Source organism: Papaver somniferum, chromosome 1 (assembly GCF_003573695.1).
Source record: "Papaver somniferum cultivar HN1 chromosome 1, ASM357369v1, whole genome shotgun sequence".
Classification (NCBI taxonomy): Eukaryota; Viridiplantae; Streptophyta; class Magnoliopsida; order Ranunculales; family Papaveraceae; genus Papaver; species Papaver somniferum.
Window position 1 is genome coordinate 242,896,303 of NC_039358.1, and position 14,508 is coordinate 242,910,810.

At 37.2% G+C, this 14,508-nt stretch overlaps 3 protein-coding genes across 6 annotated transcripts; 1 reads left to right on the plus strand and 2 right to left on the minus strand.

The window, feature by feature from the left end:
- On the plus strand, nucleotides 1–6,081 carry LOC113322204 (NAD-dependent malic enzyme 62 kDa isoform, mitochondrial-like). Its single transcript, XM_026570250.1, has 19 exons — nucleotides 1–385; nucleotides 500–596; nucleotides 1,013–1,131; nucleotides 1,259–1,426; nucleotides 1,703–1,831; nucleotides 1,993–2,053; nucleotides 2,161–2,264; nucleotides 2,359–2,442; nucleotides 2,686–2,792; nucleotides 2,875–2,986; nucleotides 3,518–3,631; nucleotides 3,722–3,787; nucleotides 4,148–4,220; nucleotides 4,303–4,389; nucleotides 4,904–4,958; nucleotides 5,043–5,114; nucleotides 5,220–5,282; nucleotides 5,372–5,486; nucleotides 5,628–6,081. Exons 1-19 carry the CDS (start codon nucleotides 200–202, stop codon nucleotides 5,700–5,702), a joined length of 1,887 nt encoding a protein of 628 aa, XP_026426035.1. The 5' UTR covers nucleotides 1–199; the 3' UTR covers nucleotides 5,703–6,081.
- Nucleotides 6,082–6,543: 462 nt separating this feature from the next.
- On the minus strand, nucleotides 6,544–10,678 carry LOC113322212 (vacuolar protein sorting-associated protein 55 homolog). Of its 4 annotated transcripts, XM_026570278.1 has the most exons (6): nucleotides 10,491–10,678; nucleotides 8,641–8,798; nucleotides 7,868–8,034; nucleotides 7,715–7,754; nucleotides 7,045–7,129; nucleotides 6,544–6,918 (listed from the first exon to the last, which is right to left on the minus strand). In XM_026570278.1, the coding sequence occupies exons 3-6, from the start codon at nucleotides 7,964–7,966 to the stop codon at nucleotides 6,726–6,728; spliced, it is 417 nt and encodes a 138-aa protein (XP_026426063.1). In that variant the 5' UTR covers nucleotides 7,967–8,034; nucleotides 8,641–8,798; nucleotides 10,491–10,678; the 3' UTR covers nucleotides 6,544–6,725. The 4 variants fall into 4 exon arrangements, with proteins under 4 accessions (XP_026426063.1, XP_026426071.1, XP_026426053.1 ...); XM_026570286.1 differs by lacking the exon at nucleotides 8,641–8,798 and having other exon boundaries at nucleotides 7,868–7,977; XM_026570268.1 differs by lacking the exon at nucleotides 8,641–8,798 and having other exon boundaries at nucleotides 7,868–8,031.
- An 814-nt stretch (nucleotides 10,679–11,492) lies between these two features.
- Nucleotides 11,493–14,202, minus strand: LOC113322236 (binding partner of ACD11 1-like). Its single transcript, XM_026570296.1, has 5 exons — nucleotides 14,007–14,202; nucleotides 13,521–13,624; nucleotides 13,360–13,435; nucleotides 12,415–12,498; nucleotides 11,493–12,304 (listed from the first exon to the last, which is right to left on the minus strand). The coding sequence occupies exons 1-5, from the start codon at nucleotides 14,013–14,015 to the stop codon at nucleotides 11,729–11,731; spliced, it is 849 nt and encodes a 282-aa protein (XP_026426081.1). The 5' UTR covers nucleotides 14,016–14,202; the 3' UTR covers nucleotides 11,493–11,728.
- Between the last annotated feature and the right edge of the window lie 306 nt (nucleotides 14,203–14,508).

Consider the following 14,508-nt stretch of genomic DNA (forward strand, 5'->3'; position numbering starts at 1 on the left):
AAAGTCAGAAGAAGAAAAGTCTACTCTCTACTGCGAATCAACAATCAACGCGGTGCTTCTCTTCTTTCTGTAAAATCAATGGCCGTTGTCTTCTTTGTCGTCTCCCACTAGAATTTTAATCGATCTTACCCTATAATTCTTCTTCATCTTCTTCTTCTTCTGAGTTTCCATCCCAGTAGAATTAACAAAATCTTCAAAAATGTGGAATGCGAATTCACAATTGCGACTATGTTCATCAATACTGAGACAAAGAATCAAACAACAACAGCAAGAATTCCTAATTGGTACATCGATTAGAAGATCTTTTACTACAACTGAAGGATCTAGACCTACTATCATTCATAAACGGAGTATTGATATCCTTCATGATCCTTGGTTTAATAAGGTAGGTTTATCTAATTTCATTGCTCTTTACCTGTTTGTCAAATTGCTTCAGAGAACAATTGTTCTTGATGATTCTAGTTAATTTTGTGTGTAATTGGGTAATTTTGTGGTTTAGGGTACTGCTTTTTCAATGACGGAGAGAGATCGACTTGATCTTCGTGGTCTTCTTCCTCCTAATGTTATGAGTTCTCAACAACAAATTGAGAGATTCAGTAAGTAATTTCAATGTTTTTCTTTTCAGTGTATGAATTGTACATTGTACATCTTATTAGTGAAGATTTAATTCTGTTCTGTCACTCTTAAGTAATTGTGGTAGTGATGGTGGTAGGAAAATGCTGTTTCTACCTTGTCTGAACTGAAACTTGCCGACTTAATGGATGATATGCTAAACCCACTGGGTTGCTAGGCAAGTGGGATCTGCAAGTAAAATCTCCTTTGATCATGTAATTGTGTCAGTTGATGTGCTGGTATAAACAGGGTGTAGATAGTGTGGAAGGTGGTAGTACCTTGTTTGGTGATGCATCTTGTGTTAACGTCCCTCCTTTTCTCGTGTTAAGTTGAATTTATTTACATTGTCAAGGGAACAAGAAAAGAAAGTTGATTGTTATTATTTTTGATTGATTGGCAGTGGCCGACTTGAAAAGGCTAGAGGAGCAAGCAAGAGATGGACCAAATGATCCATATGCATTGGCTAAGTGGCGTATCCTTAACAGGTTGCACGACAGAAATGAGACTATGTACTACAAGGTATGTCCTCCAAAATTTGAATTTGGGTATGTATTTTGTAGTACTTTTTACTGGTAGACTGCCTTACAACTGTACGGTTATTTATGGGAATTTACCGCAATGGTAACGGCTTTCTGGTTTTTTGCAGGTTTTGATTGACAATATTGCAGAATACGCACCTATAGTGTATACACCAACAGTTGGACTAGTTTGCCAGAATTACAGTGGTTTGTTTAGAAGGCCAAGAGGAATGTATTTTAGTGCACAAGATCGTGGAGAAATGATGTCTATGGTTTATAATTGGCCTGCGGAACAGGTTAGTAATACTTCTTCTGTTCAAATGCTTGTATTTTTTAGATCTCTGTAAGGATGCCACTGAGAGACTGCCGCTACTGTTGCTTGGCAATCATGTCAATCCTGATATCTTTTTTCATGTCTTCCTCTACTCAAACAAGTCAGCTACAGAGGCAGCAAATAGTTCTTGATGGCTGGAAGTTTCTTCAGTTGTGTGTTATTCAGATTTTTCTGTAATGTTTCGGTATCCATGACCATTCTTTTAATAAGCTATTGACAAATTTACTCTATCCGGTAGGTTGATATGATCGTGGTGACAGATGGAAGCAGAATATTAGGTCTTGGAGATCTTGGAGTTCAGGGCATTGGAATTTCCATTGGGAAGCTAGATCTGTATGTCGCTGCTGCTGGGATAAATCCTCAGAGAGTAAACCTCATATCCCTTTTCTTTTCATGTATATGTACCTATGGGCTAATTAGTTCCAGAAAGTAGGTTAATTTGTATAAATGTGTTTCAAATCCAAGCAGCGGTATTTGATGCTTTGTGTTAATTGTTCTAATATTGCGCTGATTCTGTACTTACAACAGGTGCTTCCTGTGATGATTGATGTCGGAACTAACAACGAGAAGCTTCTCAAAGATCCTCTGTGTAAGAATAAATTATGCATTTCACCTCTTATGCAAGTTGTTGAATTGTGCTTAGTAATTATTGTTATTTAATATCTTTCTAAATTATAAATTGTTTGTTGTGTATAGACTTGGGATTGCAACAAAACCGTCTCGAGGGTGAGGAGTACATTTCAATTATTGATGAATTTATGGAGGCTGTTTTTACCCGATGGCCACATGTGATAGTACAGGTAGTGTGAAATTATTATGTTAGTTGTTGTTATGGGTCTGAACTGTCTGATTTTTACTCATTTGGATTGATACTGATGAATTGTTTTTGAGCAGTTTGAAGATTTCCAGACCAAGTGGGCCTTTAAATTGTTGCAGCGCTACAGAAATACCTATCGTATGTTTAATGATGATGTTCAGGTAACTGATGCAACATCTTATTATGTCTTTATGAGAATATATGTTATATAAAGAACAGAAACTATTTTCTGTATTCTGCCAAAAGTTTCAGAGTAAATAGCCTTTTTAGATGGTATATGGTAACAATGATGAGAACATGTTAAGTAAAATGAAATTAAGATGCTCGTAGTCGTAGTACAGGTAATCTTTCCCCAATGCTCTCCTTGATTTCTTCTTTGATTGAATGTCAAATATACACTAAAGGGAACTGCGGGAGTTGCAATAGCTGGTCTTTTGGGAGCTGTTAGAGCACAGGGAAAACCGATGACCGAGTTTCCAAAACAAAAGATTGTAGTTGCTGGCGCTGGAAGGTGACATGATTCTGAAATTAAAGAAGAATTTGTTATAAGATATTATTATAAGATCTTGAGACTTGTCCTTCTTCTGCTTCAGTGCAGGAATAGGAGTTCTTAATGCCGCAAGGCAGACCATGTCAAGGATGTCAGGAAATAACGAAGCTTCGTTTGAAAGTTCTAGGAGTCAGTTCTGGGTTGTTGATGCCAATGTGAGTTTTTACTCTGTATCTTAAAATTTTCCAAACCCTTCATTCCTACACGATAAACTGTTGTTGAGACTCTACACGATAAACTATTCTTGAGCACTCATCTATTTTTTTTTATTATGTACTATCGACGCCTTACCAAATGTGCGGTTTGCCAAAAGATACTATTTTATTTCACAATATTGCGTCTAAGTATTATGCTTCTACTCACTTAGAGATATTGGATTCAAGGAGAGAATTAGTGAAATTTTTTATTTTTCTTAGTGTATACTTTTCTTCCTCACAGCAGGACTTACCAGTTATTCCTTTTCCAATTGGTTTTTACAACTGTATGGAGGGAAATTAGGACTTGGGTACAGAAAATTAGTGTAGTACATAGTCGTCCACAATCAGCGGTGAAAAACCAAAGTAGAAATGGAAGAATAATTGCAATCTCCAACCTAAAAGTTGACAAGATCTTCAAGTTGTGTTGTATTTATTTTGTTGAAAGATGCCACTAACTTTTCTTTCTTACTGTTTCTTTTATGAATCAAGGGACTTATTGCCGAGGATCGTCCAAATATTGATCCAGATGCTCTGCCATTTGCAAGGACAGTCAAAGAACTTGGTCCCCTGGGGCTACAATCAGGATCAAGTCTAGTAGATGTGGTAAGTTTACTTTCTGTATCTGTTGTTGCTACTCACAACGTTCATTTTTATTATCAATCATCACAACTGCTGTTACTTGTGGCTGTTCAGGTTCGTCAAGTAAAGCCTGATGTGCTTCTTGGATTATCTGCAGTAGGAGGCTTATTTTCAACTGAGGTAGAGAAAATACGATAGATTAAATTCTATATCTAATCGTGGTTTTCACTTTTTTGTAACTAGCACAAGTGTTTGCTTTTATTAGATGTGAGAATCATAAGCTCCAGAATCGTAGGATATGTAACATATGTTTATATCATCTTTCAAATCCCAAATAGTCGAAGATAAAATTATTTATCCTCTCCAGAGTCCAGCCATTAGCATCCTTTTTTTTTTATTATTAGTCCTTTACATAAGTTAGTACAAGTATGTAAGGCTGTGTTTCCTCCTGTTCGGCTTACCTTGAAGAATCTAATTTCTGATTTACCCTTTTTATTTTTTAAATTTTGTGTACTTGTAACTAATATTATTCACCAACAGGTGTTGGAAGCCCTCAAGGGTTCAACTTCGTCCAGACCAGCTATTTTTGCCATGTCAAACCCTACCAAAAATGGTATTCTTAAGGCTCATAAAACTTCATATATTTGGCCTAGACTTCTTAACTGTCTTTTTCATTGATAACTTTTGTTTGCCAGCTGAATGCACCCCTGACGAAGCATTTGCGGTTCTGGGTGGTGATATAATATTTGCAAGTGGGAGCCCTTTCAAGGATGTGGATTTAGGTACGATTATTTAAGATGCTATGTGACATAATATGCTCATTGAACTCAGCCCATTTTAAACTTATTGCTCATAATATATGTGTATAAGATTGCCATCTTTTATTATGCTGAGGTCAGGAGTATCGAATTTTGCATTTGGATCAAATTTACTTAATTCTTCGTGTAAGATACAATGATAGAGTATTCATGCTGGCCTGATAGAAACCCAATTATCTTCTATAGACACGTTCTGTACCTTAGTAGCTTTTTCTGTTTCATAGAAAGGGTTCGTAGCAAATATATCACACTTTAATGAGGAAACACGCATCCTGTGTCATCTTGACAATTTCTATCAAGTACAACTCCTGTCAGTTCATTCACCAATTATTTTGTGAGGAAATGTTTATAGGGTAATCTTAAACCTATTGCTAGTTCGGTCATTGGAAGCTGCCATTCTAAATTATTTAAATGCGGTTGAACTGAATTTACTTCGAGTTTTAACCTGTTGTGCTGTTCCTCTTACTAAACATTTTAGGAGATGGTCGAATTGGGCACTGCAACCAGGGAAACAACATGTACCTATTCCCAGGGTTAGTTTCCTTTTACTCTTTCTGAAAGAATACTATCTTGTTCCTGGCCTCGCATACCAACATATCACGTATTTCTTCATGCAGGATAGGGCTTGGTACACTCTTATCTGGATCTCGTATCGTCTCTGATGGCATGCTACAGGCTGCTGCTGAATGGTATCTTGAAAAACCTCTTGTCTTGTCTAACTGTTAGCCTACCAAACTGATGCTGGACCACAATATTTTGATATTTTCTAACTTTTTGCATTTCTTTATGTGCAGCTTGGCAGCATATATTACAGAGAAAGAGGTTCTCAACGGGACAATTTTTCCTTGTGTTTCCAGGTAAACTAACAAATCCTATTATGCATCAAATAATATCATTAATGCCGAATGCTGACCTGGTGGTACTTTGAATTATATGAAATATGCAGCATCCGTGATATCACAAAACAGGTAGCAGCAGCAGTTGTTAAGGAAGCAATAGAAGAAGATCTAGCAGAGGGATACCGTGATATGGATGCTCGAGAGCTCCAAAAACTAAGTCAGGTAATTATGTCCTTTGGAACTTGATACGTAACTGATTAAGTATCGGGTGATTATTTGGGGTATGGATGATATTTCTGTATGTTGTATGCTATATGCAAGTGACCATTGGAACTGTTGAACTAAAATACAATTTTTGTGCAGGAGGAAATTTTAACGTATGTGCAGAACAATATGTGGAGTCCCCAATATCCAACTATGGTATACAAAAAAGACTGAGAACTCCGCATCTTTCTCTGAATCTGTTGGTAGCCATGATGGTGTCTGCTAGCTCTTGTGTGAAGGAAGAGGTGTGGTAGCTAGGATGTATCCCGGTTTCTTCTTAAGACTCCATCTCAGAGAATGTTATATCTTGTGATTAAAATTTACTTAATGTTTAGTTTCCCACGTGCTGTAACAATTTTTCATAATGACCCGGCAGTCAGTTTGTGCCTACATCCTGTAAGCAGCTGGGATCATTTCATAAGATAAGTGAAAATAGGGCCTCCATTTTCTTCCCTGTAAATTCAGCGTGAAAATGCTACAGATTACTTGATCTTGTTAATTTTTCTTCTTGTTGTAAATGCTTAAGATATTTCTGTTATTTGGATTGTCGCCATGTACTTGATAGTTTTGATGCGCGGACTGATTTTCAACACTCATTGTACCTAAGGCTACATTTCGTCAGAATTAGGCTAAAACTATTACCCTTAATGAAAAAATAGGGCTCCTGTAAGGCCAGAAAAGCCTGTATCCAACAGTTTTTCAGTGACTATTTCCAGATATCGCTACAAGTTGCTGTTGCGCATGGAAGAAATGACAATTGCAGCATTATCAGTTTTACTGTTTTAGTAACATTGTTTCCATCCATCAGCAAGGCCAGGGTTGCCGTATTATGGATTTCCTGCTAAGCTCCAAATTATGGCAAATTTAAGGGAGATAGGCCTGGCAAAAAATTGTCTTTGTACTGCATATACCAGCAATTCTGTAACTTGATTGAACCAGAACAGGGCAAACACTACTTGCAAATCTCACATGTACAAAGTTGCAGAAAACTAAAGAATTTATCGAGCAAAAAAAAGAAAACTAAAGAATTTCAAGCGCAAAATACTTGTATATTAATAATCCTGTACAAAGACGTTCATTAAATCTATGAACAGCTTTTTCCTCTGTTTTTATAAACAAATTGAATGACATTCACATAAATAACCACACTTGTCACTATAAATAAAGCCTGAAGAAAAGGTCGGAGTTGCATATATCTCAGAAGCTACTGTACTCGTCTTCATTGTTCATTTGGATAGTGCACAGAATGGCTGAAATAAAGATGAAGAAGGATGAAAGCACCATCGCCCATGCTCCCCAACCAATAACATCTGCATGCTTTAAGATAGTTGGTATTGCTATGCTTCCAACTAGTGAGAATCCAGTCAAAAACTTGGCTGCACCAACCCAGCTGCTCAAAGAAGTTTCGGAAGCACGAAGGAAAGTAGAGTAAGAAGGGGATCACTTTAAAAAAGCATTCAGTGCATGATGAAAAAAGAATGAGATTAAATCCTTATTTTATTAAGTAGAGACTTACCCACTCTCACTACTGTTAAGTAGAGACGAAGTGTCAGACCCCAAGAAGAAAATCAGAGGCATTGGCAGAAGCACATACATGATCACTGCAGGAAAAGAGACAAATGTGTAAAATTAGTTAGAATTTTCGTTTATAAGAATCGACGAGACTACTGTATTCTTTCATTTTTTACTCCACAACACTTGCAAATTGCAAAAGAGACGAATGATAACAGTAAAAAAAAAAACTGAGCAAGAAGATGTAAACATGTGAATCAAATATCGTGCTTCAATAATACAGGATCACGTACATTATCGCTGCAGAAAAACATCAATGTGTGCAAATTGTGCATGCTTATGGATGGATTTAAAGGAAAACTTCGGATCAATAACAAGGTTCAACTTCAAAAATAACAAGGTTCAACTTCAAATTGTCCATGAAGTGCACTGAAGTTAGATTAAAGAGCTGGTGGGGTTTCCAAGAGCCATATTTAGTGTCTACATTCCAACACCATTTATGATTTAAATTTACCAAAATTATTAAACATATGCTTTATTCGAGTGCCTTCATACTTCCTAACTAGCCACCTTACGTTGTGATAGTGTGATGTTATACATCTTAAATCTTTCCCCAAAATCTGGGAGTACAAGTATACGTAGTATGATAGGTCTACGTAAGCAATGCCACTTACTTGTTAACATAGGCCACCAGTTATTGTACAAAGCACACGCCTGCAACGTCATACAAGAGGAATGAGAAAATAAACATTTGATTATTAAAATGCTTTTCCTAACTGCATAGTGAAAATAAAAGGTAAAAAATTCCCACCAACAGTAATACTTACCAGTATTTGCAGTACAATCCCAGCAGACACTAAAATCGCCAACATTGCAAGCTTGCCACTGTGCAAGCAAGCAGCCACATGACGCGGTAAATCCCCCATGATCAGGTTCTCTGCAAAATTTTGCAGACGCGGCAGAATTCACTGATCCAGAGATTTGAAACGTACTACTGGAGGCAGCGGATGAAAGTAACAATCAGGGGAAGGGGTCAACAGTGATACACAAGCTGAGGATATATCAGACAACAGACAGTACAATTCTAGGTAAACTACGAACCAACAAATTGCATTTCCGTGTCAAAAGGTCAAGATATAGGCCATGCTTGGTGTCCTGTGAAAATTTAAATGATGCAAACGTAAAGGCTGCTTCAATCTTGTGAGGCTCATTATGAAGTTCGTGTAATTCATAGTTTCAGATTAATAAAGATTAAAGAGGCAAATGCGCAAAGTGAAATATCCATGTTCTCTTTAAGTGCTACAGATTGTATCCTCTTTGCCTCTTATCGAATGGCTCAACACAAACTACATTCCTAACATAACAACGATCCACTCAACCTAAGTAAACTATTTACATTTGAATCGTACAAAAAAATACAAGACACCAAGCACAACCTCTTGGGAAAGCAATATGTCTACATCAAGAATAAGATTTAAGAACGAGTCCAATTTATCGCAAGTTCCTGCCTGCTTAGTGTAGCGTTTGTGAGTCAAACAACCCACAAATAACAAGGGGAGTGAATCAATCTCCGATACCACGAATCAACTCAAATACTTACCCAGAATCAAATTGGCCTAACGTCTCCAATACCCTTGATTCTATCTGCCAATCAATGTAAGCAACTAGTACTGTTCACACAACCTCATTCAGTAAATCAAATTGGCCTAACATCTCCAATACCCTTGATTCTATCTGCCAAATTATGCTTGTATACTTCTGCGCAGAAAGAGTAACGGGCCCTAAATGAGCAACAGTTTAGAGGTTATAATTCAAAAATCTGTAAACATATATGCAGAAAGATATCTTTTAGTTCGACTTGTTAATAAAAATTCCTACCGTACAAGATTTTGTTTCCATCTTATAAACGTTTTTATTAACAATACAATAGAAACGACTTACATAAACTGAAAATTCGAGTTTATCGTAACTTCTTCGTCTCAAATTAATAAAAACACTTTTAAGATGGGAACAAAACCTTGTATGGCACAATTTTTTTAACAAGTCAAACTATTCCCCATTTATGCATACAAAATTTTGAATTATTGACCTACAAACTGGTGCTCATTTAGGCTTCGTTACTCTTTCTGCGCAAAAGTATAACCAAGCATAACACAATAATACTAGCTAAGTGAGTCTCAAAATCGGAAACAAAGTAAATGGCAAATTAACCTCAAATATCAAGAGGAGCAATACCATTACCAACTATCAAACAAGGTACACTAAAATACTTCCACAAAATCAAGTTAACCTAACATCTCCTATACCCTTGATTCTATCTGCCAATCAATGTAGAAAAACTAGTAGTATTCACCAAACCTTGTTCAGTTGATCGAGAAACTAGGATGAGCTGAACCTGCTTTACCACCCAAAGTGCTCAGACATACCTACTACAAACCAAAAGGAAGAATCTATTTGTTTCAAGATTACGAGCCTATGATATATCGATGACCTCTTAAATGCTACAGATTTGCCTCTTATCTAACGGCTCAACACAAACTACAATCATAACACAACAGGATCCACTCAACCAAAGTGAACTATGTACATTCGAATCGTACAAAAAAATTTTCACAGGACACCAATCACAACCTCTTGGAAAAGCAGTATGCCTACATCAAAAACAGGATTTAGGAACGTGTTCAATCAATCGCACGTTCCTCCATGCTTAGTGAAGTACTTGTTAGTCAAACAACCCACAAATAACAAGGGTAGTGAATCAAACATCGATACCATGAAACTATCAAACAAAGTACACTCACTCAAATACTTCCCAAAATCAAATTAGCCTAACACCACCAGTACAATATAATGGGCATCATTTCAACCTAAGGAAACTATTGCACATTTGCATCAAACAAACTTCCGCGTAACAACAAGCACAGCCTCTAGGGAAAGCAGTAGAACAGGATTTAAGAATTGCATCCAAAATTGTACGCTCCTCCTTAGATAGTGTAGTGTCTTAGTGAGTCAAATGACACACAAAGAACAAGAGGAGCAAATCAAATTTCGATACCATGGATAACTATATCAACCAAGGTACACTAAAATACTTCCACAGAATCAAATTAACCTAACATCTCCAATACCCTTCCACAGAATTAAATTGACCTAACATCTCCAATACCCTTGATTCTATCTGCCACTCAATGTAAACAACTAGTACTATTCACCAAACCCATTCAGTCAATCAAGAAACTAGGATGAGCTAAACCTGCTCTAAGGGCGAAATTCTTTTGTTTCATTAAAAACCCATCTATTAAATTCTCAGATCTTTGATAATCATACATCAACTTCCTCAAACAACATAAAAATTCTTAAGGTTTTATGAATAGGGTGAGAATTTCGTAATAATTGAACAATGATAACAGAGAAGACAAGATTAATTGATAGAGAGGGAGAATTGGGTACCTGTTGACCTGATGATGACGATCTTCTGAGATTTTCACAAATCAAAACAGAAGAAGTAGATTCGCTGGAGAAATCAAAATCAAGGGTTTTGATTTTGTCGTGTGGGGGTGGAGGGGAAGGGGGAGTTGTTGTAAATCATCCACTATTTTCTATTCTCCCTCCAACCTAATAATTATGTCAACCGTGAGTCCACCAAAAATGTATGCCCAAAAACAAAACAGATGATTTGTACCTATGGGGGGCTGTTGCCCCAAGTGGAAGAGAGTAAACCATTCGCGGTATGAATCTGACTCGTCATCTAACTCGACCGGAGTAAAATACCAAATTGTCTGAATTTTATGTCACAGTTTGTCCATAGCCTTCCTACACCTGACACGAAGCTATTTGAATCAAAACTTGAGGGGCAAATATTTTAGCTGGTAACACTTGCATTAAGATCCACGTTATTTGCTTTTTCTGGATCTGACTCGTTGAGATCTGACTGAAATTACTCGACTTATCTAGATCTTATTCAGTATGTTTGTTTTTTGAGTCGGATCTGACTCAAAAATATAAGAATCAATGACTTGGTCTATGAGTCGTAGGCGTTTTATTTCCAGGCTCAAACCAAACTGATTCAGGGATTAGATTTGAGTTAGGATGCGAGTCAGATCTGACTCAGACAAAAAACTAATGGTCTGACTCATACCTCTGACTCCAAATAACAAGTCAGGCAAAAACAAACACGATAGTGTACCATTTAGGAAGTTTTGAATCATATGCAACGAGTCAGACGTAAACGAGCCTGTAAGACGAAATATGATTTTCATACCAGGGAATTAGCACTATTTTCTTGTGATGAAATTTTGCCTGATTTTGGCAACTTCCCTAAAAGGGTTATTTGCCTTGTAGGTACACTGAAAAATGTGAAAAAAATGAGCCTGATAACAAGCATGAATTTTGGACGATCAATGTTGGTTCAGACATCAAAAAAAGTTAAACAGAAGTACACAACACACAGGAGGAGGTAAATACAAAAACAACACTTTCCTGTAAAACCCTTTCATGGTGTTCATACTAAATATCTTAGAACATACAGAAACAAAGAAATGAGTCACATTTTATATCAGGTTCGTATCGAATCAAGAAGATGGGAAAACGTATACCAGAATTTACCACTTTTCAAACTAAATAAGCAAAGTAGGTAAATCGTAGACCATTTGATCCCAGAGTTTAAGAAAGAGCTCTTTTACACGACATTAAAGGATCAAACCTTCAACAGGTGGTTTTGCCTTGGAAGCATCTTGTTCAGATTTTTTCGGAGTATCAGATTCAGAGAGATGAACCTTAGCATAGTCTTCAACCATTGTTCTTCTCTGTTCATCCTCGGTCTTTCCAACCTTCTCCTTCGCCTTCTGACTCAACTCAACGGCAGCACTAGCAGCCTTGTTAAAGGCACCGGTTACCCATGAAGCTCCTGAGGAGACATACTGGTTGTTCATGAGGGCAAGACCAGCATTGGCCACGGTCTGTTCTGCAGCTGCGAACGCTATTTTGGTCTTCTCAGATACTTGAAACTTCTCATCCATTACCTTGACTTTGTCGTTAACGACAGTTTTAGTCATGCTTATCTTTTCACTGAGACCAATTTTTTGGTCAAGATTGACAACTGTGGAAGTTGCAGTGCTTGTCAGTTGATGCTTCTCATCCAAAGCCTTTGCTTTGTTAACTGCGCCTTTCCCCAAGATGAATCCTTTGGCAATCATGCTGCTGACAACATCTTCAGCCCTTTTCACAGCAGAAGCTGCGCCACTGCCCGTAGTGTTCCCCTGGAACTAAAAAAAAAAAAGAGGAGAAGCAATATGAGTTTTCATAACATTCATTATGAAAATATGATACAAGATGGGTTAAAGGAGAAACAAAAATCATATGCGCATTACCGTACCTGTTGAGCAGAAGCAACACCTGGTGGTAGCTGATAATCTGGAGCTGGAGTTATGGTGATAATTAGATCAACAACCATTGCCCCCTGAGGGACCATAAATTCAATCTTTAGTGAGGCAGAAAATACAGAAAAACATGTACATGGATATGAAAACCAGCCATTCTCTTATGAAATGTAACTTCGACATGGATCTCATGTCTAGCCTACCCCAACTTGTTTGGGATTAAAGGCTAGGTTGATGTTGTTGTCAAGATTCTCTCTTTAACAAAAAGGCACTATCGACTACCAAACTTTAAACGGACCAAAATTGTTATCCCTGACTGGCGAAAAATTCAACCTCCAACAAGAGAAGAAATCTACAACAGCATATGAGCTGACAATACAATTTAGAACGACAGTAGATGAACCTTGATCACACATAAACAACTACGCCCTTGTTAACCATGTATACAAATGTATCTCATATCTGACAGTGATAAACAGATTCAGAAACGCAGAAGTCCAAAAACATTACATTCGGACACCTGAAGACCTTCTAATAGGATACGCATCTATTCTTGATAAGAGATAGGAAGTACTAAATGAAATTCAGAATCGCGCAGGGCAACTTTTATAATGAACCGCAACATTTGATCATTATACTAGACTGTTTTTTCTATACAAGTTAAACAGGACAGAACGAACTGAAGTATGAGTATAAGGGTATACAATTTAGGCAAAGGGAATCAACAGGCTCAGAAAACCTACACAATACTTCGGGTCAAGAAACATAATGTCGGTTTGAGTCACATTCAGGATGATTGGTGTGCATGCAGCATGCCAAACAATTGTGGATATACTAGCTAGAAACTCGTCAAACTCATGTGTTCGAGATTACATAATGGATGACAAGCGACAACAATACTAATGTCAAATCGAAATTAGGAGGATGAATAGCAAACTTACGGAAAGAAGAAGAGCAGTCTCTGCTCCCTGTGTATCTTTAAATGTAACATATGCAACTTGACAAGGCTCATCCTCTCTGTACACAAGTATACATTTAAAGCAACTAGTGTTAGTAAAATCTTAACAAAGATTAAGCGCGTTAGAATGGAGGATAAACTAACCTTTTCATTTCAACATATTCAATATCACCAGAGAAAGAAAAGAACTCCTTAATGTCTTGTTCCGTTGCGCGTAACGAAATGTTGCTAACTTCTACTGTTCTTGTCTGAAAACAACACCACCAACAAAAATCAATCCTTTTTTCAATCCATAAAAACCACACTAATCCTCAAATTACCCTAAACCTGAAATGCCTAAAAGAACCCCAAATCTCGAAACTATTAAATTAAATCATCTATCATCACTCATTAAAAATCCCCAAATCTTAGATTCTCATAATGAATAGCAAAATTCAAAACAACAATGTTTATCCACATTTAATCAAACAAAATTATAACCCAAAAATCAATCTAACCAAATCTAAGGTTTAAAACACAAATTGGGTTTCTGGGTATGCTTAAAATAAGATATAAAGAGAACCCATTGAATTAGATTTGAGTTTGAGTTCAAATCAATGAAAAGTTATAAATAAATAAACAGATACTTACAGAATTCATTGTATTCAGTTTCCTTTCAAAGTGGTTCCTTTTGATCAGATCAAATCACAGAGAAGAAGACAAAGATGAAGAAGATGATGATGGGATTAAATCGAAACCCTGATTTGAAATACTAGTAGGAGGAGTTACAAGAAAAAGAAAAATTGGGATGTGGTGAAGGCAAAGGAAGTTAACGCGGTTTTGTTTGTTTCAGCAGACGTGCCCCTCGATGTGATTGCCACTCGCCGGGCAGGCCCCCTAACAATTATTGGCCGTTGAATGTGAGACCCCACTTTGGGCCTGGGGGCATGCATGAATGTGGGACCCACTGAGTGACATCGCAGGCACGGCACTCTGACTCTGGTGACGTACCCGTGTCGGATCCGTGTCCGGTCAACTCTATACAAAATTGGCACTATATTTGGAAAGCTCTTGTAATAGGTCTATATTTAGAATGGACTGTAATCGATACTTCGGATGCATGACATTAGAACTCTGGAGGCGTACACGTGTC